The sequence below is a fragment of the Furipterus horrens genome, unplaced genomic scaffold, assembly GCF_987537825.1.
Source record: "Furipterus horrens unplaced genomic scaffold, mFurHor1.1.pri manual_scaffold_4, whole genome shotgun sequence".
In the NCBI taxonomy this organism is placed as follows: domain Eukaryota; kingdom Metazoa; phylum Chordata; class Mammalia; order Chiroptera; family Furipteridae; genus Furipterus; species Furipterus horrens.
This window is the reverse complement of record NW_028327174.1, coordinates 15,415,246-15,442,867: the sequence shown is the minus strand read 5'-3', so window position 1 is coordinate 15,442,867 and position 27,622 is coordinate 15,415,246. Positions and strand designations below refer to the sequence as shown.

General features: G+C 34.6%; 1 protein-coding gene across 1 annotated transcript in view; it reads right to left on the bottom strand.

The window, feature by feature from the left end:
• Nucleotides 1–205: 205 nt before the first annotated feature.
• The window catches only part of NUP37 (nucleoporin 37), a 40,613-nt gene continuing 13,196 nt past the window's right edge, over nt 206–27,622 (bottom strand). The window contains exons 4-10 of the mRNA XM_090275351.1: nt 27,121–27,193; nt 24,198–24,292; nt 7,696–7,786; nt 3,182–3,363; nt 2,690–2,740; nt 960–1,053; nt 206–468 (exon numbers count right to left, since the gene is read on the bottom strand). Of these exons, the coding sequence (XP_090131477.1) occupies nt 355–468; nt 960–1,053; nt 2,690–2,740; nt 3,182–3,363; nt 7,696–7,786; nt 24,198–24,292; nt 27,121–27,193 (700 nt within the window). The 3' untranslated portion in view covers nt 206–354. The remainder of the gene's footprint in view (nt 469–959; nt 1,054–2,689; nt 2,741–3,181; nt 3,364–7,695; nt 7,787–24,197; nt 24,293–27,120; nt 27,194–27,622) is intronic.

Sequence of the window (27,622 nt, the reverse complement as noted above, 5' to 3'; positions counted from 1 at the left end):
ATTTGTCCCAAGAATTAAGAAAACAGCATATATTTAAAGTACAGAGGACAGGATATACTTTGGGTAATCCTGCGATAAAATCAGAAGCATTATGTTTCCCTAGTCATCTCTTTTCTGGAACTGTTGAGTCAATTATAGTCTTAAGAGATGACTACAAAACACACACACACACACACACACACACACACACACACGAGTAGAAAAATAACTTTTCAAACAATCAAAATTTTATTTAAAAAAACAACTGGGACATTTGTAGAGCTTATAGTGTATTTGATATAAAAATAAGGAATTATCCAGAATATATACTAAAAATACAAAGCTTACGGACCTAAACTAGACAGAAAACTTATTTTACATTTCGGTTACCCAAAAGAACAGTTTATGGTCTCCTCCAACTACACACAGTGGGAGAGTTCTATGCCAGGAAAGGCCAGATCCAACAGCTACAGAACCAACGAGGATAGGCTATAAAATAAGTAAAAAAATTAAAGAAGCTCAATAAGTCATCAAATTTAAACTACCCTTCAAAAATAAAAAACTGCATTAATACACTGTATTTATTTATAGCAGAATTAAAAAATATACTCCCTCACAGATGAAATATGCATTATTTGTTTGCATCTGGTTGGAATGAAGGATACAGATTATCTATGAATAATTGATGCAGCCCAGAGTCAAATATTTTTGCAGCCTAAATGAACTAAGTAAGCAAAATTTTTATATTTCAATGAAGGAGAAAATACAACAGAGGAAATAAAATGTTTCTTACATGAGTACTGACAAAAAGTCTATTATGAATGGTGATTTAAACATCCAAAAATGCCTTCTCTTTCCAATTTAATCAGATAACAGACACTTGTAAATATCTTTAGTTACACATTACAAATTTGGGGGCTGTAAGTGGAAAAGTAAAAAACAAATTTAAAAACACATGCCACAAAACACCTCCACATTACCTGAGGGTGTCCTAAATGATGAATTTGGAACTGGCTTGCCATTTTGCCAGGATAACCAGTGGTTGCAAACAAGTTTTCATTAATTGTGGACCACCTAAGAAAAAAAAGGTAAAAATAAGTATATTGTCTTACAGAAAACTATAAGCTTTTCTGAAATAGGTAAATTTTTCTTTTTTTTTTTGCACAGAACAATAATTTTATAACCCTATATTTGTTAATATGGCTTTACAGTTGGACTGGGAATTCCAGGGTAGTTAACTGTATTTTCTCATTTTGTGAATATTTATGAAGCGCTCATTGTGTGCCACTTAGTTAAGTTCCAAATTTACACAAGGTTAGCAGTTTCTTTTTTATAATCAAAAGGCTGACAATGTGGTAGAAGATACAAACAAGGTACTAAGACAGATATAAAATATTTCATAGTCCAATACACTAAGAAAACTAATGTTCTTATTGACATTTGTTATAAAATAGTGATAAACTCACAAAGTTTAAATTCCTTGGGATGATATAAACACCTAGAATACTTAGGTGTTTAAATATTTAAGTTTCAAGGCATCCTAGACATTGGAATACAATGAATCAATGAATCAACAACTGTTAACAGCGCCCCAGTGACATGCCCAGCACCATATAAGTAGAGGAGATATGAGAAAAAAAAGGATTCCTTGACCAAAAAAAAAAACAGTTGTGGAAGTTGAAATTCCGCCCTTTTCCCATGCTAACTGAACCCCAACTACGTTCTAGCAGAATGTGTCCCCACCCCAAGGGATGAAACACAACTGGCTTAAGGCAACAAGAGCAACTCCCACTGAAAAGGGAGTGCTCTTCCTTTCCCCTCGCTTTGGGCAACGCGGGATGAGGCTGTGATGCCTGCCACCCTGGTAGTTGTCCTGTGACTGTGAAGCAACAAGCCCAATGCCTTGCCATTGAAGATGGCAGAGGGCAAGGTCTGAACACTTGATGATCCTGCTGAGCTACTAAACCAATTTTGAGACTGCCTCCTCCAGACTTCTTAAGTACCATAGTTCATCGATTTTAAAATGTATATCTGCTCACATCTCTGAAATCAGGATGCATCTTACAGTCTATGGCATTCTTGCATTTAATATAATATTAGATTTGATGTAATATAGCATATTATAAATGTTCTACTGGTTTTAGTCTCTATTAGTAAGTTTTCCTATTACTTGAAGCTGAAAGCACCCTAAAGACTATACTATATACAATGCAATATTGTGCAAAAATGAGTGAAAAACAAGGTAGATGTGTACATTTAAGCAAAAAAAAAAAAAAAAAAAAAGCAAGTTGTAGGTAAATAATATTTAGCACGTTCTCATTTAGCACAAAAATGTTTATATATATAGATATAGGTTTACCTATATTTTATTTCTTGATCAGTACAAAAATAAGAAAGCATATGCTCCAGATCATGGGGGTCGTTATTTATACAGTGGCAACATATTTTATGTTTTTTAAAATTAAAAAAACAAAACAAAACACTGAAAAACAAATCATTCCCTTGCCTAACCCAAAAGACAAAAGCAAAAACTTAGGAAAACAAAATAGCCATTTATAAAACCATCAGAGTAAAAAACGGCAACCCCCATATATTCAAACAAACAAAAACCCCAAGCAAAAGAGAGGTAAGGGAAAGTATTCCAGGTAGTTGCACAGCATGAACAAAGTAACCAGACTCAAAAAAAATCAAACTGTAACTCCAACATTACCTAAATATGCAGGCTCGATCCATGTGGACAGGTTTCTTAACTTGAGGGTAACTAAAAGATAATATTTTGGATTTTATGAATTATGTGCTAATCTCGAGTAGAACTTAAATTAAGGTTTGACAGGTGTTTTCTTTTCAAAGGACATAATATCCAATAAACTGTGATAAAATTCCAAATAAGCACTGGGTTAAAATAGATGAAATATGATAAAGACATAATAAGCATGATGCAGAACCATTACAAAACATGATCATTTAACAGGGTCAGTGTTTTTCTTCTTTTTTAAACATAAGTAAACATTGCTCAGATCAAAGATTTCTTTCTCTGCGTTGCTCTTTCTGGGTTCTACTCAAAGCAAACCTGCAAAGCACAGATGCCCATCTTTTATCTAAAAACCACAGCTCTGGCCCTTCTACCGGAGAGACTTGCTTTGCTCTACAGTGACGTCAGGTATAGAAAAATGGCTAAGCAATAAATGTGCTATGAAAGTACCTGGATCGAGTAATATCCCAAATTAACCAATCATTCCCTGCAACAGCTCCAACTTTGAAGGTGTTTTTTAAGCACCAGTGTGCTGACATTAATGGCATCTGTTCTGATTCAAGAGATAAAATAGCCTGTTGGGCCATAAGATCATAAAACCGGATTGTTCCATTCTTCTCTGCAACCATCAACTATAAAACAGAAAAATAAGAAAATTCAACCATCTAATTCACCAAATTTGAGAAGTAGCAGAAATCACATTTATATAGTAAAATTTAAACATTTGCATAGGTTATAAATGGAAGATCAAATACAAAGGAAGAAGGATTATGTAAAACTTTTAATCCAATATATAAAAAGAACCTTACAGAAAATTGGCAAAAGACTCAAGAAAATTTGGTACAATTTTAAAATGATGTATGGTCCTCAGAAATAAGTCAGCCTAAGTATTCATTCTAGGAAAAGTTACTCTTCAGTTATTTTGCCTAGGAAGGATAGATAACTGTGTATCTAACAAAAGAGATGTATTTGTGTGTTACACATCCTTGTGCAACAGAAGTTTGTTTCCAGGATGGAAGGCAGCATAGCATAGTTAAAGAGCACTGACAGGCCAAGGAGCAAGACTCTGTCCTCGACTTAAAAGCTAGATGACTTGGCCAAGTTACAAGGCTTTGATTGGATGCTTCCTCGTTTCTAAACTGGATATGTGAGGATAAGATTAGCTACAGCATTGCTGTGATGATTCAATGAGTAACGTACGCAAAGCACCCAGTACAGTGCTCGACATATAGCAGCTACTCACTCAATAGTAGTTACTATCACTTCCATTCTAAAACACTACTGATTTCAGATGTCCAATAAATTAATTGGTTTCTTTCTCCTTCCCCTTCCCTATCTAAGAAATACTTTATCAAATGCACAAAATAATTTTACGATGGTGTGAGTTAACACACATGTCATTTAGAACTGTTTTGGCACAGAGTGGGCACTCAAAAAACACAAGCTATTAGAGGATGAAGTCAGACTGAAAACAGCTCTAGCAAAAAAGTGTCTTTTTTTGTTATTTACTAGTTTTAAAACCGTGCTCAATTGTGATAACAGATTTTGTTGTTGTTAGAGCAGATAGATTTGAAAAGTTAAGTCTGGAAACTGGTGGATTTTAAAATGTTACAGGGAAATTTTTTCCTTTAGGGCTTCTTGGAACCATAAATAGTACATACACTGAATTTCAAGGGTGAAGTATCTTAAGTAGCACAGAACCAGAGAGAGGTCAAATCTGTGACTGTGTGATCTTGGACAAATTACTTAAAAACATTCTGGTGTTTCAGTTTTCTCATCTACATAATGGATAGAATAATATTACCAGCTTCAGAGTGTTTTGTGATAATTACATGAGAAAACACATGTAAAGTACTCAGCATAGTTCCTGGCACTGAGAAAGCATTCAACAACTGTTGAGCATCACACCTCATTTCATTTAGTGGCTCTCTACCCTCTTTTCTCTTAGGGTCAGAAATTGAAATGTCCCCAGTCCCATTTCTCTAATCCCATGACATCTTAAACTCTTGGTTCTGTTACCACTACCTCCTGAAAGCCAAGCTCCAACTGTGGTTTATTGAACTTGAAAGCTTAGTTTCTGGAGATCTTTTGACTTTTGTATATTTTACTATGAACTGCTTGCATTTGCTTGGTGCTTTCTGGATTATGACTCACTCTGGGTGCAATCCGATATGGCAGACCACTGAGAACCACTAGATTGTACCAGTAGTAATGATAACACCAACAATGACAAGCGGCTAAAAGTGATTGCTTATTATGTGTTTGAGAAGTGTTCACTAATTTCATCTTCGTGAGCTTCCATTTTATGAGATGAGAAAGTGAAAGCAGTGACTGAGAGAGCTTTTGTAACTTGTCAGAGACCGCACAGCTAATCAGTGGTGAACTGGGATTGGACTCTAGGCAGTTAACTCAAGAGTCCATACTCTTAATCGCTTCTGTGTTATCTTTCTGTATTTTAGGTTTTTGAGTTTAGCAGTGACGTGATGGCACTGGTATTTTAAGATTAGTCTGACTACAGGAGGCAACAAGAATCAACAGTGGAGAGCCAAAGACTTTAGGAACAGACTGAGGCTCAGCAAGAAGTACTTGTGAGAACACAAGGGTGAAGAAGGCACCCTAATGTCAGAGGAGGAATGTATCCTAGAGAGACTGAAGAAAAAAATTAAAAGACCTAAAAAAGTTTGCGTCATAGAGAAGAAAGATGTCAAAAGTAATTTTAGGATTTTGAGCTTACCAATTTAGAGGAAGGGTTTTCAAACATTCTGAAGTCATGAAAACAATTAAAAAGAGATGGCATGGAGTAGAATTTTAATGATATACAGGGTGGGTAAAAGTGGGCTTCCAGTTCTGAGTACACGAAACACAGAGTTCATCATTATATTATTATGTATTAATTATTGTATTATTTTCCATACAAACAACTGTAAATCTACTTTTGTCCACCCCTACAGAAGAAAAACAGAAATTAAAGCATAGAGAAAAAACAGATCTGAAATAATCATAATTTAAGCATTAAAACATGTTTTGGGATAGGAGTTGTAATAAACATTTTCATTTGTAATGCAGGTTACAGTTTTAAAAAGTAGCCTATTTTAGCCTGGCTGCTGTGGCTCAGTGGATTAAGCGTCGGCCTGATTAAGCGTCGGCCTGCAAACCAAGTGTTGATGGTTTGATTCCCAGTCAGGACACATGACTAGGTTGCACGTCAGGTCCCTAGCTGGGGGCGCGAGTGAGAGGTAACCACACAGTGATGTTTCTCTCCCTCTTTCTCCTTTCCCTGCTCTCTAAAAATAAATAAATAAACAAACAAATAATTTTTTTTTAAAGTAGCCTATTTTATTATAAATGGTGATATGAGTATTTTGGTAGAATCACTGATTATGCTTCAAGGAGACTTACTCCTACAAGGGAGAAATCTAGGTATAAAATTTAGGACCTGGAATCAGAAATTATGCATGGAATCCTGGGCTCAGAGGATACATTTATATAGTCTGGGGCATCTCAGCTCAGGCTTACCTCCTCTGTGAAAGCTGCAAGCAGATCTCATTAATCTTTCTTTATGGCATCATTCTACTTACTAGATTTTTAAATTCCAACACTTAAAATCTGTGTTGCTATATTTACATATTTTTCTTCCTTTAAGTCAGTGTGTAACTTTAGGGCTACGACTTGATTCAATGCTTTAGCCTCTATTACAACTAAGGATACAGTGTAGGTGAGAACTAGCCCTTGCAACAATTCACAAATACAGGGTGAAAGAAGAATTAGAAGAAGAGAAAGAAAAAGGGAGGATGCGTGGAAAGATGCTCAAGAGGACAAGAATAACTTGGCTTAAAAGATAAGTGAGCTGGGTTTCAAGACAGAAACAGTGTAAAAAGATGCCTTGAGATTCAGAAAGGAAAGCCCACTGGATTTGTTAAAAAATATCACTGATGACTTCCAGAGAGTATTGGAGATTGAATGAGATTACAGAGCTAGACAAAGAAATGGGGAAAGGGGAACTGAAGTTAAGGATTCAAGCATTTGGGGAGATGCAAAATTGTAGTGGTTAACTCCGGATCAGGCTGCCTGGGTTCAAATGCCAGTTGTTCCAGTTAGTAGCTGTGCGACCTTGACCAAACTACTTAATGTCTCTAAGCTTTGGTTTCCTTATTTGTAATATAAGGCTTTCATCACAGTACCTTCCTTAGAAGGTTGCCATGAGGATTAAATGAGCTGCTAACATACACAAAATGCTACAATGGGCCACCTATATGTAAGTATTATGTGTTTATTATGATTAACTAAGCCTATCTTCTGTGCAAGTATGAGGAAAGAGGCAACGGAGAAGTACGAATTCATTAGGGAGCTGTGAACACAGGATGTTTAGGACTAGCACCGGCTCTAAACAACTGAAGGATACACTTTTAGAAGATGAATGTGGTAACTTCCTAGATTCTAGGGAAAGATAAAATAGCATGATGCCCAAGAGAATATACTGGCAAATGAGAACTCTTGTTGAATGGCTCCAATCTTCTCAGTGAAATAAGGGTTAAAGCCAAGTGATATTTTTAGAATTTAGAAAGCTCCACTTTGAACAGAAGATGAGCGTAATGGCAGTTAGGTCAAATCTGCCCTTACGCCATTGATGCTTTCTCTTCATACACTATGGGTCGCAAGCAGGGATTGAACTTTTTTTTTTTTAAAGAAATATTGTTACTAGATAGTCTGGGAATCAGTTTTTAGACTAATTTACCAAAGAGCAAGAGAAGTGTACTCTAAATAAATGCCATTTATAGATGATGGTTGTCAAGTAAAAATTATATAGAACTTTTAAGGTACAGATTTCTAAAGTAAATACATTTGCAACCATTGGAATCTCTGAGGTGGAAAAAGGTCACTGATTTTTCTCTTCTACATGTGCATGTATTATACATGTATATGTCTTTTCAGCTTGATAAAAGAAAGCTAATTATAATAACAACCTTAAAAGTTTCCTCAGGATGCCAGCATACACTCATTCCAGGGGAATTAAGAACAAAATGAGATGTCTGCATTCCTTCCAAGTTCCAAATCCTAAGAAAGGAAAAGAAGTATAATTATAAATATTTTTTATATATTACTACTAAAAATTAAGATAGACATTAGTAAAGTATCCCTTTTAAAAAATTTATAATATAATTATAATTATTTTACAAACTGTGAAAGTAGTATGAAGAATTTAATTTTTGCCATATTGAATGATGGAGTCACATTTTCTCTTTAATTGATTTCTTAAATTATTTTTTATTTTTTGAGTTAATCTTCATCCGAGGATATTTTTATTGATTTTTAGAGAGAGAGGAAGGGAGAGAGAAACACTGATGTGAGAGATAAACATGGATCAGTTGCCTCCCATATGAGCCCCAAATGGGGGTAGCACCCACAGCCTAGGTACGTGCCCTGACTGGGGATTGAATCCGAAACCTTTTGGTACACGGGAGGACACTCCAACTGACGCACCTAGCCAGGGCTCTCTTTAAGTAACTGAACAAGGCAACATCTGTAACCAAATTAAATTATTCATATACTCCTAATTTTGCGGGCAGAACCTTTAATCAGATTGCCTTCCTACATAAGTAGTCATTTCAGTTAACAACAATTTCTACCAAGAGTGCTCTACTTACATGCGAGCGCACACACACACACACACACACACACACACACACACCAGGGCTCCCGTTTTCAAAATAACATATAAAGAAACTAGCATGAGGTGATGTGAATTTAGGGAGATAAGTACTTTCCCACGGTTGCTTATTCCTTTTGCCTTTGGGTTTCCATGTCAGGAACTAATTCCTATATGTTTTTAGATCTGGCTCACTTCCCCAATTTTCCCAAAGGTGGCCTTGATTGATAGCTACCACATTAAAGGTGACATGAAGAGAGAAAAACCTGGTCCTCCTACTCTCTCTCCCCTCAATATTTACAAATCCATAGTAACAAGGACCAAGCTAATCACCGACATAGCTTTCTACCTCAATTTCTTTCCCATCCTGCGTGCAGACTAAGACTCGAACATCTCATTTTGTTGTGAGGAGTGCTAGCCTCCATTGAGACTGCTAGGTTTCCAGCTCATTCTTCACACTTAGCTACTATTATATCTCACTGGTACAGAGTATGACAGAGTTAGCATGGCAGGAGACAGAAGTAGGTGGGTGCTTGGCAAAGTGCCCAAGAATTCTGGACTTAAGAATCGAATTCATTTATTCCTTGGGCTTTTTCTTCTAGGTTTTATAGTTCATACCTCATTAAGAACCATAAAAAATTTTAAACAAACTTAAAGAATACAAGGTTTGTCCAGAAAAAGTCCAGCCACTGTTAATATAACGAGAATGGTTTGTGCAGCCAAGGAGAGTGGACTGGAATGCGCATGTGTGGACGACGAAGACTTCACTGTACTAATCACTGGGGGCGGTAGATGCCATTGAGCGTGTGTACTGTGTGGCCATCACATTCAAAATGACTGAGCGAGTAGACCAACAGATGTGCATCAAATTTTGCGTTAAGCTTGAACATTCCTCTGCAGAAACTATTAAGATGATACAGAAGGCCGCAGCTATGGGCAACTGGTGATTGGCAGCTTCATCACAACGCTCCCACTCACACATCACATCTCATGCAGAACTTTTTGGCAAAACATCAAACCACTCAAGTGCCCCCCTACAGGCCAGATTTGGCGCCCTGCAACTTCTGCTTTTCCCAAAACTAAAATCACCTTTGAAAGGTAAGGAGATTTCAGATCATCTATGAGATTCAGGAAACTACAACGGGGCAGCTGATGGCACTTGGGAGAACTGTGTGAGGTCCCAAGGTACCTAGTTTGAAGGGGACTGAGGCATCACTGTCCTGTGACAATGTTTCTTGTATCTTCTTTAATAAATGTCTCTCTTTTCATAGTGCATGGCTGGATACTTTCTGGACAGATCTCATGTATCTTTAAAATCTAGGCAAAAATTCATTTCAATGAAAGTAGACATATTTATTGATCAATGCTACTATTCTGTACCAAGCCGCCTTATTCCAAATATTATTCCTTCCTTGGAGAAATTATAGTGTTTCCAATTTTGAAATATTATAGTACCATATAAACTAACATAAATGTTTTTCGAAATGATTATTTACTTGATTATAGATTTTAGATAATTTAGAAGTATACTCTCTTCTTTTGCCAAATCAACACTTTGCATCTGTATGTACTATATAAGGGAGAGAATTACAATTTAATTGAAGAGGTAAATCACATTTACCAATGGTTTATGCATTTGTGTCTCACTCCCCACAATGAAGAATATAATTAATTATGGTTCCTGAGTATTTCTTTCTTCTCCATTGCCTTTTGTATAATAAAGTGCTGGGCTAGCATGTATTTTACAATGATTTAAATAGTAGGAATTTGCCTTGCAAATTTAGTGAGTCCCATGAGGGAATGGTTTAAAGGCTTCATTTGTTTGATCTTATTCTAATATGCATTTGATTTTTGTCTGCAATTATATAAATTGAATAAATACATACCAGAAAACTTTCATGATTTTTTCCATTCAAATGAAGAAAACCAAAGAAGTAGAAAATATGGATAAAGATATTCTATAAAAACAGGTCAATTAATGAAGTGTATTTTCTATCCAATGAACTGATTTTTTTTCACAGTATTTTATCCTGAATAGAACCTGATACTTTTAAAATAAAAACCAACTTAAAATGAGGAGGGTGATCCACATTACTTTATAGCACTAGGATAAAATGACTTATGGTTTATAATTATATGCTTATTAAATAATTCTCAGTGGTTGCATAACACAAGTACCAAGTATGCAAAACACAACAAATTGGGCTGAAATGAGTTATCATAACTAAATTAGCTACAGGTGGTACACTTTAAGTTGTTAAACCTTATTTCCCTTTTTGATAGATTTCATAACTAAGCTCTTCTCAAATCTTTTCGTGGAGCTCTGCTCATTTTTCTGTGTCTTTACTCCATAGCTCATCTAGTTAATATTAGTTCCATCAGACAATCACATTCGTAAAAATAATTTTTATAGTATAGCATACATAATAAAAATACACAAATCTTAAGCATAAGCTCAAAGACAACACAGAGAAAACAGTACCCAATTTAAGAAACAGAGTATTACTGTAACTCCGAAAGTCTTCGTGTGCTTCCTTGCAGTCCTACTTTCTTGCCCTCTCACAAAAGGGGCCCACTATTCTGACTTTTAACATCGTAGCTTACTTTTGCCTGTTTGAAGATCATAAAAATAGAATCATATGGTACATATTTTCTTGGTCTGATATCTTTCACTCATTAGATTTTGTGAGACTTGACAAACATTGCTGCATGTTGTTGTATCTTGTTCATTCTCATTGCTGTATGTATACTCCATTAATTAAGTTGTGATATATTTATCCATACTACTGTTGATAAACATTTAAGTTGTTTCCAAGTTTTGGTCATTACCTATAATGCTGCCATAAACCTTCTCACATGTCTTTTAGTGAATACAGACACACACACACACACACACACACCTCTGCTGGGTATATATTTAGATGTGGAATTGCTGGGTAGTAGCTTTCAAATACCTTTATCTTTAGTAGGTATTGTCAAATAGCTTTCCAAATTGATTGTACCTCATTTTTCTTTTTTCGCTCACATTTCTTTTAAGTTACTGATTGAAAAAGCTTAAACTTGAACATTTTCTGACAAAAACAATCTTAAAACAATCATCTGTCTGACTGGTAAAAGGCAGAGATTTTTAGTTGGTCTTATTTGTAAGGCAGATATCTCAAATCATCTCTTTTCTCTTGCATTTTATGTTATTTTAATGTATCTATGTATGGATAGATATGCATCAGTTTTAAAATGTAGTGAATAATTTATAGAGTAGAAGCTCTCTTAACTTAACTCCTTCAGATATCTTCCTTTGTCCCTCTGTAGAAATGATGAGAAAAAGAAGGCTATTTTGTAATATTCTCACACATGCATTTCACAGGTTTACCAAGAGGGAGTACAGGTTCCTTTCTGGCAACCGCTGTTTGTAAATGATGTAAACCCATGCTTATTAATGTAATTAACTAATATTATATAAGGTGACAGAGTATGAATGTGAAAGAACTGTTTAATTTTTAAAAAATCCTCACCCAAGGATGTGTTTGATTTGAGAGAGAGAGAGAAAAAGACAGAGAAAGAGGAAAACATTCATCAGTTGCCTCCTGTACGCACCCTAACCTGGGATCGAACCCACAACCTAGGTATGTGCCCTGACCAGAGATTCAACCCACACCTTTTCGTGTATGGGACAATGCTCCAGCCAACTGAGCTACCTGGACAGGGCTGAAAAAAACTGTTTAAATGAACCTAAGTTGATGGCAACTAACTAAAGGTAAATATATAAATTTAAAAAACATTCTTAAATTAGGCATCTGTGTCAGTTATAAAAAATTAAGCAATAAATTTTATAAAATCTAGATATACTTGAACTAAGACTGCTTAGCAAGTCTTTTCATTGTGGACACTGTATTATGGGTGTGGTTCATGCAAAAAAGAGGTCCCCAACACTAATCAACTTAAGAAAAAAGAAAGCCTTGGCATCATGTCAAAAGGTTTGCAAATGGCAAGCTGACAAATTTTCATATGTATGTTGTATATGAAAATAAGGTAGGTAGATACTCCTTTAAAGTGATTTAGTAAGTTTACTGACTTTTTGCTTAACTAAGAAACAGGTTTAGGATGTCAGGTAAGAGAGTTTCTACTCTAATGGGGAAAATTCTATAAACTTGGAAATTCATATTTAATATTTTCAAATTTGTTTCATTTTTTATAATAAATAAAATTACCTAAAAATTAATTATAACCACAGAAACATAATTTTCAGAAAAGTGGTACATCACAGAAAAAGCCGTAAGTGTTCACAGTCTTCTTAATATACATAATTAAACATGGAAAGATAATAGACCACTTATAAAAGTACAAAAATATAACATTATCAAGTTAAATTACCTTAATCAAAAATCCAGAGCTATATGAAAGATGTATATATATATATATATATATATATATACCTACTTAGATGTTTGTAAGGGAAATTTCAAAGTAAAAGCTTTTGAGGTAGAGTTAATCTGCTGACATATTAAGAAGCCAATAATATAGACTGAATCAAAGGGTATTACTCTTCAAGTAAAATGACAGTTTTGACCCAATTTGACTATAATTACAACAAACATCTCTAAACCCTCCCAACTTTGTAGTCCTAAGTAGAACTCTTACATTTAGCTGTAAAATGTATGAAGAGTAATCCAGGTCTAAGATTAAGAATAACAATTACTACTTTTGGTAGTTTACTGTTAAAATTACTTCAGGCTGAGTGTATTTCAACAGAACATTCAGTATTGCTACCACATATTATTTAAATGTAGTTGTCCCATTTAATTAATTAAAAAATTCCATGAGTTGGGTGTTGGCATATTAAGGATATCCTAGATACTCTCAAGGGTCTTTTAAATTAGTAGAGAAAGATGTTCCCTTTGAGAATTCAAAAGGAAACTTCCTGGGTAATACTCTGTTCTTTTTATTTGTTCTCTGTTTTTAATTGGCAGCTCATTATCTGTTAGGGGGTTCATTGCATAAGAAAATTTCTGCTACCAAATGTTTCTGACAACACAAAGAAGGAATGGATGACATTAAATGACACATTCTGTATCCATTCGGCCCTCCGTAACTGGTAAAGCAAAAAATACAAACCAGAATCTAAGACATGACTGGATCATATGAATCAGCGTATTAATTAAATATGAAAGGAAGAATAAAAGCAATACTGAGATGTGGTTATAAAGACGAAAAGGCACTTTACAATGTTACTGAGTGTAGGAAAGGGACCTCCAACAGTTACAGACAAGAAAGATTTTTTTCACTAAGTTTGTGATAGCAATATGAAAAATTTACCCTCTCATTTCCAAATAATTAATCACTAAGTTACTAATCATGCTATAAATGATTCAGAAAAGGAACAGGTATGCTGTATTTCCTTATAATTATAAGGAAAAGTGAAAAAAATTACAAAATAATTCACTGTTGAAATATCTAGTTTTAAGTACAAAAGGAGTTCAGAGGTGGGGAACCATACAATTGAAAGCATAAATCTAGGGATTAAATGGACAAATCTTGACAGTGGATGTGGTAGACTAGAGTGGTGAATAAATAAACTTTGTCAGCCTGTGGCTTAGACTGTGAAGAACTTTGGTAGCCAGGCAAAAAGCCTTATCAGTGGAGGCAGCAAAATGGCATAATAGTATAAAATAGAATTTTGTAGAGTGCTTTCAGTATGTGTCAGTGTTTAAAATATATTCAGAAAAAAGATTAGACTAATTCTGCTTCTTTTCATACTCCACACTACTAAAAGAGTAGTATTAACGTACTAGTAGAATTAATGATGAGAGAAATGGATTACCAAAAATCTTACTGATTTGAGATGAAGATAAATCATATGAATAAAAATGAGAGATAATTGCATAAGTTTATATTACCTTTCAATAATTAAAAATAATGAGTCAAAAATACAGTTGATAATCAAAGGCTGTGCATGTTTTGAAGGGGAGAGGAAGTGCCCTGTTTCAAACATAACACAAATAAACCAACTAAATCATACAAAAAATAATCTACTACTGTTTATATTCATGAAGCCTCAGAAAGCTTAAAATATCTTACAGCTTAACATGCTGCTGCTTCATTTGTTTTCTTGAAATTATAAACAAGTTCATCAGCAATTATAAGTCTATCATCACAGAGGAGAGACAATGCCCAAGGCCATGCCAGAGGAGAATTAAACATCTTACTTAACTTACACAGATAAATAGATTTTTAAAAATTTTATTTTTCAATTACAGTTTACATTCAAAATAATTTTGTATTAGTTTCAGGTGTAGAGCACAGTGGTTAGATAATCATATACTTTACAAAGTGTCCCCCCAATATTTCCAGTGCCCACCTGGCACCATACTTAGTTACTACAAGATTATTGACTGTACTCCCTGTGCTGTGCTTTTCATCCCTGTGAGTGTTCTGTAACCACCCATTTGTGCTTCTTAATCCCCTCACCTTGTTCACCCAGGGCCCCAAGTCCGCTCCCCTCTGGCAACCACCAGTCCTCAGTAACTATGAGTCGATCAGATAAATTTTTGAAGGATGCGGATTGTGGGAAATTTTGTCACATTTAAAAATAAACCTCAAAATTAAAACTCTCAACGGCAAAAAATACTATATGGTAGTTTTCAAATAGATCATATGTAATAATTTCATCTTTAAGAAATTCAGAGTAAAATGATTTTTCCTCTAACTAACATAAACCTTAATACAAGCACCAGTAATGCCACCCAGGAAATATTAACATTTTATTATTTCTAAGAAAAACTTTGATATATTTTACAACTTAAAATTTGATTGTATGCTGTAAATGAGGGAAAGTACTCTTTATCAGTCACAAAAGTGGACTTTCAAAATAAACATAAAAACTGTTTATGGGTAGTATCCCCATATATACAATTCACAGCAACCAATGAGGGCCCATAAAGCAGGCTTAAATTACTGCACTCACTGAGGTGCAGGTTTTGTATTTCACCGACATGGGCACATGAGAGAGAACAAAGAGTTGAATACTAGAGAGTGATGTTGTTACCAGTACACTGTCACACAAAATTTTAGAAAATTCTTTTATAACTTGATTACTTTTACTCCAGTATAATCTTTCATTAATATATGATTTCATTTCATTGAATTAAAATGTCTGCAAATGTGATCAACAGGTTTTAGTATAAATCTTGGATAGTTCTTTTAAAGACACACAATTCTTACATTCCATTTGCTAGAGGTGGACTATTATTAACTATTACCGACAAACTATTTTATCTTATTCTTACAAAAATTAGAGGGAATTTTAGAAGTGGAGAACTTTATTTCTGGACTTGTTTAACCATAGCATTATAATGAATAATGTAAATTCTCCTGATTTCACTTTGTTCCTGGAATTATTTAGGCATGGTTCATTTGTGTCTAAGTGGGGATTCACCTCCAATCCTTAGGAGGCCCCCTGTCCCCCATCTGTCTCCCACAAGCACTATCTGTAAATAGGTCACATATTTTGTGATCCAACTGTGGTAAGGGTGCGGAAGGAACACTCCATCTTAACTATGGATCTTGAAGACTCTGAAATTTATATAAACAGAGGTAATAGGAAAAGACCTCAGCACAGGGTACACAAAATACATTTGATAAACATTCTTTTTCCTCTTACAAAATTTTTCAAAAAGCAATACTATTGGCTTAGTGAGTATTTAGGTAATTGACTATTCCCTTATCAAGTGATTTGGTTATAATCCTAAAAAACAATCTTGCTCTTTATATTTTATATCCTACTCCTTTTCCCATTCTTTTTAAAAACGATGACAGCTAGAACATGACAACTACTAATATCCCATGTTTTATAGTCAAAGTGAATGGCACATTACTTGCCTCTATTATTTTTGTCTTGAACTAAGAATTCCTTAGTTTCTAGAAGCCAATTTTCCTTCACCATAAATTTATGTAATATTTTAAAAGATTATTGGTGGGGAGGAGGAGGAAAGGAATTTACTTGACCTCCTTTGTAGTTACAGTGAGTACTGGGTCTTCTATTTCTTTTGTATCCCCCAAAGTACTGAATGTTGGCTATACTAAACATGCTTAATAATTACTTGTTGATCTGACTTGCTCTTACAGCACAGTACTGTTTTTAATATACAAGAACATCTGTTATTTGGCACTGATAGGGAATGAGATGTTCTGTATTAGTGAGTTTTTAAAATAATAAGCTTAACTCATTAAATACTTAAACACCATTTTTATTTTCTTTGTAGGTAGGGGATAATGCTCAAGTCTTCCTAAATGAAAATGTACTTATTTGCTTCTCAAGTATTATAACGTTAACTGTCTTTTGGTGATGCTGAGTCAAAATGATAAACCCTAGTGTTTACATTTTCCTGCACATATGCATACACAGATATTTATGTAGATATACGTACATGTATGTATATGTATTTGCATGTGGTGGACCATAAAAGAAATGGTGTAGAACATGAGGCCCCATCCCATGACTTATTGGAATTTCTTTCTTAAAACACATCTCCTGTCAGATACTTTGCTTGGTAACAGCATCTTTTTTCTAGAGATGTGGTGACAGACAGAGCTGTATTCATTCCTTCTGCCACTCATGCAGCACATACCACAAGAGCACTCTTTTAGGTGCTGTGATGACGCTAAGGCAGTGAAGCCGGCTGACTCTGCGAAGGACTTCATTAGAGAAAAGCCTAGAGAAGTCTACTCAAGAATAATTTCCCTCATCCTCGGGAAATGTCTGGTTCTCTTCGCTCTCCTTTCTCATCTGAAAACGGAGTTAATGCAGTATGAAGGAGGAGCATGACGGCTTCATTTCAAGAACTGGCACGAGAGTGTTTAGCAAAGGCATCTTTCAAGAATTACAAATTCTTCACAAGTAGAAGATAACACCTCTGCAGACATGACTACAATTCTGCCAATCTTATTAAGCCCTACATCATGCTTGATTTTGATTAGAACACACGGGTACTATGAACAGCTGCTTTTTCAAAAGTAGAAAAAGACTAAAACTTAAGTAGAAACTGCAGTATAACCCTTCAGAACCAGACTGCCTGGGATCCTCACCTGTAAAGAAGGAATAATAAAGACCCACCATACAAGGTTTCTGAGGATTAACTTCATCCACATAAAACACTTAGGACAGTGTGTGGTCACATATTATCTAAATCAATGATTCCCAAGAGGTGGTGGCTCTAACATCTAGGGGGCATTTTTGATCGTTCTACTAACTGGGGTACTACAGGAAATGACTGGATGAGAAACAGGGGTGGTAGACATTCTACATGACTTTTGACTGTCCCAGTGAAATTTAGAAATACCTCAAAAGGTGGGGACATTTCAAGGCAGGAGATATGTTCTTTTTGCAGTCCTTGTTAGTACTCCATCCTATGGTATAACAGTGAATTTTTTTGATAGTATCATATAAAAACTGGCTGATTTGTAAGAGTATTATCCTTCCTTATTTTCTCAACTTGACATCTTATAATTTGTTTTGTCATATTATCTCTATTTTAATTAACATTATTTCCCTCTTTCACTTACTATATTTAATCTTTTTCTGTTATTACGGAGGTGAGTTTTCATCCCAATAACAAGTTTTACTCAGGGCTATGACATTGCAGAACTCCAGATGGCACTATTTACATTGTCTTCTATGCAAACCATAGCCCTGGAATTGTGCGACTTGGCAGCCTTTTCAAGCATTACATTTTTCTGTTATCTTATTTTACTGATATTCAAATGTATACATTGTAAAACAGGACAAAGACTACCTCACTATGTATTCTTGTGCAGTCATATTTGAGTATACATATATACATATGAATGAACTGTTTTGTTTTCCTTTTATAGAATGTTTAATTCAGTTAAGGTATAATTTTTATAATACATTTCGATAGGTCATATTTTCTGTGAGTTTCATTTAAGATTACACAGTGGACATTATATAATGTCTGTTAAAAATTGGGGTATTGGGACTGATAAAGAACCACTGACTTACAGGAGAACTCAATTTTCTTAAGAGCCTGCACAGATTACAGAATACTAAAGCTAGATGAAATCTTAAATAAAATTTAATCTATCATCTATAATTACATTTCACATAAGTAGCATCCTTGTTCATACTTTTAATAGCTATATTATAGAATGTAGAGAAGTAAAAAAGATCTAAAATAGTCTTAGATAAAAATACCATCTTCTTAAGATAAAGTTGAAAATTGTCATTCAGGCAGAAGAGCGAGTGATGTAAGTGTGCAGGTGAGCCGGATGGCCTGATAATCTTGTTCCTCTACCTGACAGCTATGTCATAAGTTACTCAGCCTCTCTATACCTTGTATCCTCCTCTGTAAAATAAGGATAAAAATAGTACCTATCTCAGAGTTGTAAAAAACAAATTTACATAGATAAAGGCACTTAGAGTGGGGAGCATATAGTAAAGTGCTGAATAAAATATTGAGTAATATTTGCTTATTAAGATTGCAATTTATACATAGACAATAAATACCTTTGAGTTTTAGAAGAGCCTAAAATGGTTCTGAAACCATTATTCAATAAACTAGTGATTCCTGAGTGCTTAGCACAGTGACAGGCACATAGTAGACTCTTGATATTCTCTGACTGAACGAACCGATCTATGCATTAATTTATTTTCTATACATTCACTTGTTCTCTATAACAACAGGTAAACAAGTGACAACTTTTTAATGAATAGACTGACATACTAGTGCAAGTGAGATCTATTTTCATTCTGTTTGGTTCAGAATTTGTCAATGTACAATAAAATACATAAACTTTATGAACCTGCTCAGGGGATAGATTGTTTTGAAGTGCTATTTCTTAGGCAATAAATCTCCTAGCTGGTTATAATATTGTATCTCTCTTGGAAATGCCAAATATCAGAAAATATGTATAGATCAAAATACTGTATTTAAAAAATCATTTAAAAAAATGGTATTGAACACAGAGAATTATTCCTTCTGCTCTTTATAGGACAAAATGTTAAGACTCTACATTGCAGGACTACTCATATATTACGTAAATGTGATAGGGTAATGTTCCTTTGCATAGGCTATAATATTTTACATAATATAGCTTACTATTTAAGAAATTTTATTCACTCCTTTTACTCATTTATTTCACCATTTAAACATTTTAAAGTGTATAAATCAGGGGCACTTAACTGAGTACATCCACAATGCTATGCAACCATCACCACTATCTAGTTTCAGGACATTTTTATTATCCCAAAAGGAAACACTGTACCCACTTAGCAGTCACTCCTTTTCTCTCCTACTCCCTGGTCCTGGCACCACTATCCATTCTGTCTTTATACATTTGCTCATTCTGCAGATTTTATATTAATATAAGTGGAACCACAAAATACTTCCTGTCTAGCTTCTTTCACTTAACATGTTTTTAAATTTTATCCCATGTTGTAATATATATTTGTACTCTTCAATCCTTTTTACAGCTGATATACCACATTTTGCTTATCCATTTATTCAATGATGGACATTTGGGTTGTTTCTACCTTTTGGCTATTGTGAGTAGTACTGCTTGGAACATTCCTTCACAAGTTTTTGTTTGGACACCTGTTTTTAATTCTTTGGGTATATACCTGTACCTAATAGTAGAATTGCTGGGTCACATGCTTATCTTTTTGAGGAACTGCCTAACTGTTTATCACAGATGTTCCACCATTTTACAATCCCACCAGCAAAGTATGAGGGTTCCAATTTCTTCACATTCTTGCCAACACTTGTTATTTTGTGCTTTCTAAGAAATATATTAATATATTTATTTAGCTGTCCTAGTGAGTGTGAAGTGGTATTTCATTGTGCTTTTGATTTGTATTTCCCTAATGACAATCACCATTTTATGTGCTTGTTTGCTTTTTAAAATCTCCTTTGGAGAAGTGTCATTCAGGTCCTTTGCTCATTTTTTTCAAACTGGGTTGTTTGTCCTTTTATTGTTGAATTAGAAGAGTTCTTTATATATTTTGGATACGAGACCGTTAATAGAGATATGTCCCAAGTTTTTAAATTTTGATGAAGTTCAATTTATCTTTCTTGTTTTTTAATATGTGCTTTTGGTGTCATATCTAAGAAGCCATTGCTAAATCCAAGGTCAGGAAGATTTCCCCCTGTTTCTTCTAAGAGTTTTCTAGCTAGATGTTGTTGAAGATTTTTGCATCTATAATTGTAAAGGATATCAGTCTGCAATTTTCTTTTCTTGTGATGTCTCTGCCTGTCTTTAGTATTAGGGTAAGGATAGCCTTATAGGATCAGTTAGGAAGTATTCCCTCCTCTACTCTTCTCTGGAAGCACTGAAGAGAATGGTGTTGATTCTTTAAATGTTTGATAGAATTCACCAGTGAAGCATCTTGTCCTGTGTCTTCTTTGTTAGGAAGAATCTCTTTATTTGTTATAGGTCTATTCACATTTTCTATTTTTTTCTTGAGATTTGGCAGTTTTGTATTTCTGGGAATTCATCCATTTCATCTAGGTTATCTAATTTGTTGGCGTAAACTGCCCATAGTATTCTCTTATTAGCCTTTTTATTTCTGTAAGTTTGGTAGTAATGTCTCCACTTTTTCCAATTTTACTAACTGAAGTGTTCTCTTTTTGTTTGTGTGGCTAAAAGTTCGTCAATTTTGTTATATCTTTTCAAAGAACCAATTTTTAATATCATTGATTCTCTTTATTGATTTCTATTTTCTATTTTTGTTATCTGTTCTAATCATTATTTTTTCTTTTTCTGCTAGCTTTGGGTTTCCTTTGCTCTTTTTCTAGCTCCTTAAGGTGTAAACTTCTGTTATTGATGTGAGCACTGCTTTGCAGCACCCGATATTTTGCATATTGTTTTCGTTTTCAATCATCTCAAAGTATTTTATGATTTCCCTTGTGGTTTCTTCTTTGATACACTGGCTGCTTAAAGAGTGTGATGTTTAATTTTCAGTTTTCCTTCGGTTACTGATTTCTAAGTCATTCCATTGTGGTCAAAAAAGATACTTTCTGTAATTTCAATCTTTTAAAATTTGTTTGGATTTATTTTGAGACCTAACATATGGTTTATTCTGGAGAATGAATGTTTTCTATTCTGTTACGTCTAGTTGGTATATAATGTTGTTCAAGTCTTCTACTTCTTTACTGATCTTCAGTCTACTTATTCTCCTAAGCATGTCTTTTTTAAGCATGGTATCACTTGCATATAAAACTACTTCCAAGATGACACAGGCTTTGACTATGACTGGGCAAAGATTTTATCACCAACAACATGCAGACTGAGACCACAGGAGGCATTACTTTAGTAGAGTGATAGGAATGATTCCTGGGACACAAATGGCTATTTCCATTACCCAGCTTGCAGAGCTGTCATTTAGCTGGTGTCTTTACTTGTAACTTGGCAGTTCTATACTTCGAGTTAACGAAGATAGCTGTACTGAAACATTTTTCTATTGTAGTCTGTCCCCTCAGAATTCCTACTTTCCTTTGTTACTGTGAGAGTGTATATTTTCTTCTCTTCCTTACTTTAGACTTTTTTTTTAATATTCCTTTTTTTAAAGATTGTATTTATTTATTTATTTTTAGAGAGGGGAAGGGAGGGAGAAACAGAGGGAGAGAAACATCCATGTGCGAGAAAGATATCGAAAGGCTGCCTCTCACGCGCCCCCAACTGGTGACCTGGCCTGCAGCCCGGCATGTGCCCTGACTGGGAATTGAACCAGTGACCTTTCAGTTCACAGGCTGGTGCTCAATCCACTGAGCCACATCAGCCAGGGTTAGACTTCTTGACTTACTTGTATCTTCTGTTTCTTTTAAAACTCTTATCTATATTACTTACCTTTTGGCCCAAGAAGTTTTAACTTTAAAAGCCCATCAGAACTGTCCTTTACTTCTAGCTGGGAAACTAAGCTGATACATTCTGAATTTAGCTCCCCAGCTATTGCTACAATAATGTTATCAAGCTCCAGATCTCAGTGGCTTACAAAAGTAAGCATAAGTTTTTTGCTTGTGGGTCTGTGGGAAGCTTTATTTCATAATACCAAATGGGACCATATCTACTTCACCTGTTTCTCATTTGGGACATGCTCAACTTATAGCAAAGATAGAGCATAATAGTTCAAGACAAACCAAGTAAAACATTTAAAGTGTCTGCTTGTGTCAGACCTGCTAACATTACACCGGCCTAAACAAGTCACATTGATAAGCCCAACGGAGTGGGGAAATCTCCTTCTTCCATGGTAGGGGGTGGGGAAGAGGGAAAGCAAGTATTTGCTGACCAATAATACCATCAACCATATTCTAGCAAAATAAGAAAATTAGGGGCAACATAGTGAGTTTTTCAAAAAGTTAAATTTATTAGGCTTAACTTCAAAGTGAAGTTAAGCCTTTTGTCCTTTTTAAAGTAATAATGTTCTTTCTTTTACAAAATTATGGTAATAATAGAAGGCAGAACTTTAAAAATTCTTATTACTTAATAAAATGAAAAGCTGAAAGCCCTCTGTCAGTCCCTAAAATTTTAGGACAACTTTACTAGTCCACAAAAATCCCAAAGTCTACTACAAGAAAATAAAAATAATCGTAGACCGCTAAATGTAATTCCAGGTCTCTCTGGCTCTTATTCACTATTCAGAGGCTACTCCCTGGCTTGCAAAGACACTCATTTTCTCCCTTCTCAGGTTTCATTATTCTAGATGTGTGTGATTAGGAAAGTCCGTGTTTTAGGGAACTAAAATGTCAGTATTTATTTCTAGCGATCTAACCTAACTTTTATAAAAATGGTCCCATTTACTCCTCAGGTCTATATATAAACTTGGTTTTGTAATACTTGGGGCCTCAGAATCTTAATGTCATGTAAATCTTTCATGTCCCTGACATGAAAATTTTAACAGGCAGTACATAAAGAATAATGGCCTATGACTCTATAACCTTAAAAATATGAGCTATTACCAAGATTAAAATTTAAAAAGTAGCTAGTGGCTTTACTTCCAATGTGAAAGGACATATACTTAATAGTTTTATATGTGTACAAGAGTTTATAAATACTAATGATTTTGTATGGACTTATCAAATATTAAAACTATGCAAAACAGCATAGCAGTGTTCCTTTTTCCCTTTTTCTCACAGTGCTGTTGAAACAATGAAGCAACTGGCACTGTGATACTGACTGACTCACTCATTTCACTCCTGATGCCACAGCTTACTTCAACCTCCCACTCTGGCTCTTCATCTTGTCTTTTACCTGTGGTATCTCCAGCTTTAGGCATTATTAAAATCTTATAGTTGGCTCCTCTGTTGCAAACTGGGGGTGGGGTGGAAGAATGTGATACTAAAATGTATTTTACATACAGAAAACCTTATATAGAGACTTTCATATTTGTCACAACCTAAGTTTCCCGTGAGTCTTGCTTTATTTAGCAAATGAGATCCACAATTCATTATCAAACATTAACTTACCAGACAGGATCTGTGAAATACCCTTGCAATGTGGCAACTGCCTCTTATTAACCTACTGGTCTTGCCCAGTATTGAAGAATTTGACCCAATATATATCCGATTTCATAAATGTGCAAGTACAAAATAGGAGGGAAAGAAGCACCCGTGAATCAGTGAGGGAAGTTTCCAAAAGTGAGATGAGAACTTAACTTGCCAATTTTGAAATTAATATTTGTGTCATACAATTTAAGTGAAGTATCAGTGTGTGGAGTACTTACAGAAGTTAATTTTCTCTAATTTTTAAAATGTAATTCTTATTAAAATAAAATTAAAATTAAAACATGCACTTCTATCATAAGCAACATACCTGCAGGTATGATCGTCACTCACACTTGCAATTCCTTGGCCTTGTTGGGGATCAAACACCAAGCCATTAATGAAATCTGTATGGCCCTCTAAAACCTGATATAAGGGGAAAAATTAATAAGAACACAGAAAAAAAATCTACCGTATTCGTACCTAATATTTTTACTTCACTGCCTTAAAAGCTTTCACTGCATGCTTTTCTTTTCCATAAATATTTCTTAAGCAATCTGCTATTTTTAAAGCATGATTTATACACCCACTTTTCTGGAAGGTTTATCTTGGAAAGAAGCTGATTATTCAACACTCTGCTATTAGCTTGATCTTTCTTTTCTAGTATGCATTTCTTAGAAAAACACACACACTTTTTTTTAAATGTACCTGTCCTCATATCACCTCCTCTCTCACTTATTACATAAAGCTTAAATAAAGATTAAAGCTAGAACTTTCTAGGGGCACTGAGACGGTCTCCCTTAACTACTTACCTCGTACCTACAGCTCTGCATACTTGCTGCAGTCTAATAAACACACAGTATGAACTTCACCTTCTAAGGTCTTTATTCACTCATTCGATATGACTGCCAGTACTGGGGAGAGCTAGAATTATAAGCCCACAATTACAACAGCCCACAAACCCACTTCTGGCCACAGAAAGAACAAAGGGGAAGGTGCAAGGGGAGGACTGCGTGAGCAGGCAAGGTTCTGCTACTTTAAGGCTTTATAACTGAAACCCTCAACAGGGTTTCAATTTAAATATTTTAATGAATATTGTTCTTGCTCCCTCCATTCATTCCAAAAACTCAAATTTGATCTCAGTTCTAAGATTAACAGTGCTTTGATTTGGAACTGCTATTATTGAGAAATATACCATAAGGAAAAAAAAATTGATTTAAACATTCCTGGGTAACTAACAAACTCAGATCCTCAAAATCATTCTTCAAAGCTTATGCCACAATCTGTAAGGCAAACACAATTAATATTAAATATTTAATGTCTATTAATACTAGCCGATTAGTTTTGATGGGTCAAAATTTTATGTGTCATTTGTACACTGGGCTACCACTGGTATGGCCTTACATTAATATATACAGTACACATTACAGCTGTATATCATTGTAGATGGCTTAGAGCATTTTTTTTTTTTACTGTTTTTTAAATGATTGAAAAGGTTTATAGTTTACCTTTTCATGCTTTTGATTTACTAGAAAGTCAGGAAGGTGATACTGTTCTTATAAAAAGCATGATGTAATTTCAACCCAAACTGAGAGCTATTTACTTAAATTTTTCCAGCTTGAGATATAACTGACATATAACACTATACATTTAAGGTGTACCACAGATGATTTGATACACACATATAATACAAAATGATCATTACTTAATTCCTCCATCATCGCACATAATTACCATTTTTGTTTTATGGTGAGAACATTTAAGATCTACTCTTTTAACACTTTGAAGTATATAATATAGCATTGTTAACTATACTCACCACGCTATACATTAGTCGTCAGAACTTATTCATCCTACGATTTGAAGTTTGTACCCTTTGACTAATATCTCCCTGTTTCTCCTACTAACTAGCTTCTGATAACCACCGTTCTAATGTTTCTATAAGTTTAGCTTTTTCAAACTCCACAGAACAAACTGGAGTTTAGGGATGGTGACCCCTGTGCAGTCAAAAATCTGTGTTTAACTTTTGACTCCCCAAAACTTAACTACCTTCAGTATCTGCTGTGTATTGATTCCAGAACCCCTGCAGATAACACAATTCCAAGGATGCTCAAGTCCTCCACATAAAATGTTGGTGAGTAATGAATACAGTTGGCCCTCCACATCAGTGTACAGTGGTCCCTCAGTATACTGTGGTTCACTTATTACGGCCTCACTGTAACTCGGGATTTGGATTTTTCGCTATATCGCAGGATTTTGCGGTACTGTATACGTATGTCATTAAAGTTATGTAGGTTTAAGAGTGTAGAATATGTTTAAGAACATAGTAGTGTTTATAAAAGTGTGGAAAAGGTTAAGGGAGTGGGAAAGGTTAATAAGGGACTGGAAACAGTTTATAAGTGTGTGGGAAGGGTTTATAAAGCCTTAAAATATATATAAATACTAAAATAAATGTAAGGTTCCTACTTTGCGGATTTTCACCTATTGTGGGGGCGTCTAGAATGTAATACCCGCGATAAGTGAAGGAATACTGTACTCCTAACCATGGATCAAAAATAGTACAGGTATTTACTGAAAAAAATGCATGTATAAGGGGACCCATGTAATTCAAACCTGTACTGTTCAAAGGTCAACTACACTTGTCTGAGTTATCTTACAGAATTATTTCTTTTGACATCAGAAAACACATATACAGGGCTTTTTGTGTGCAAAGCATTATTCTAAGTGTTTTATACGAATCAGCTCAGTTAATGCTCATAACTCTATGAGGCAGATGCTATGATTCTACCCATTTTACAGATAAGGAAATGAGCATAAAGAGATTGGGAAGGTGACTGAAATCATACTGTTACTAACGTGGTGGAGTTGGGCCTCAAACCCAGGTGGTTTGGCTCCTGTGTCTGTGCTCTAGGCCAGTTTGTATTCCTGCCTTGCACTATGTTATATCGATCATCTGTTTCCTTCAAGATCAACTTGTCCTCTGTGTGTGTTCATGTCCATTATACTTCTACTGTATCAACTGTGATTTTGTGCCAACCTAATATATTAATTTAATAAGTAATATCAGATTTATAATCTGCAGTCCTTACTAAGAACCTAGATACTATAGCCTAAAATATTAATGACACCTTAAATAACACACTTTAAAGATGAGCATAAAGTCATCTTAAATTCAGATAACTCCAATTTTAAAAAGCAAAATACAGTGTTTTTAAATAAGCTATAAACTTAGAAATTATACTTGTCAGGCATACCTTATATTCATTTTTATCTTGAAGATCTGAGGTAAACAATCTAATTTTCATATCAGCAGCTGAAGTACAAAATCTGGAAGCAAGAGAAACAAAAAAGAACCCACTTTTAGCCTTTATAAACAAAAGTTCTCCACCCTGTCCCTTCCAAATCCCCCCTCCAGTCGCCAAAGCTATTTCATTACTCATAATCATGCTTTTCTTGGGGCGGAGGGGTATGGTGCGACTCTGTTGTAAAAAATGTCGTATAGCAATAACTTAAAAAAAAAAAACACAAAAATTAGTATATCCTGGATTTGTCTCTTCAATAACACAAGTGTGCAATTTTATTATAAATTACCAAATGAATTTAACTTTTAACTTTTTCTTCTTAGTATAAAAAGCTGTGATTTAAAAAGAATCTTCATTTTAGTGAGATCAAGATTAGATATTAAAAACACAATTAAACATCAACCTTAGCCTTTGGTTTCTTCAGTTATCCATAAGCCTTTCAGTTTTTTCTATT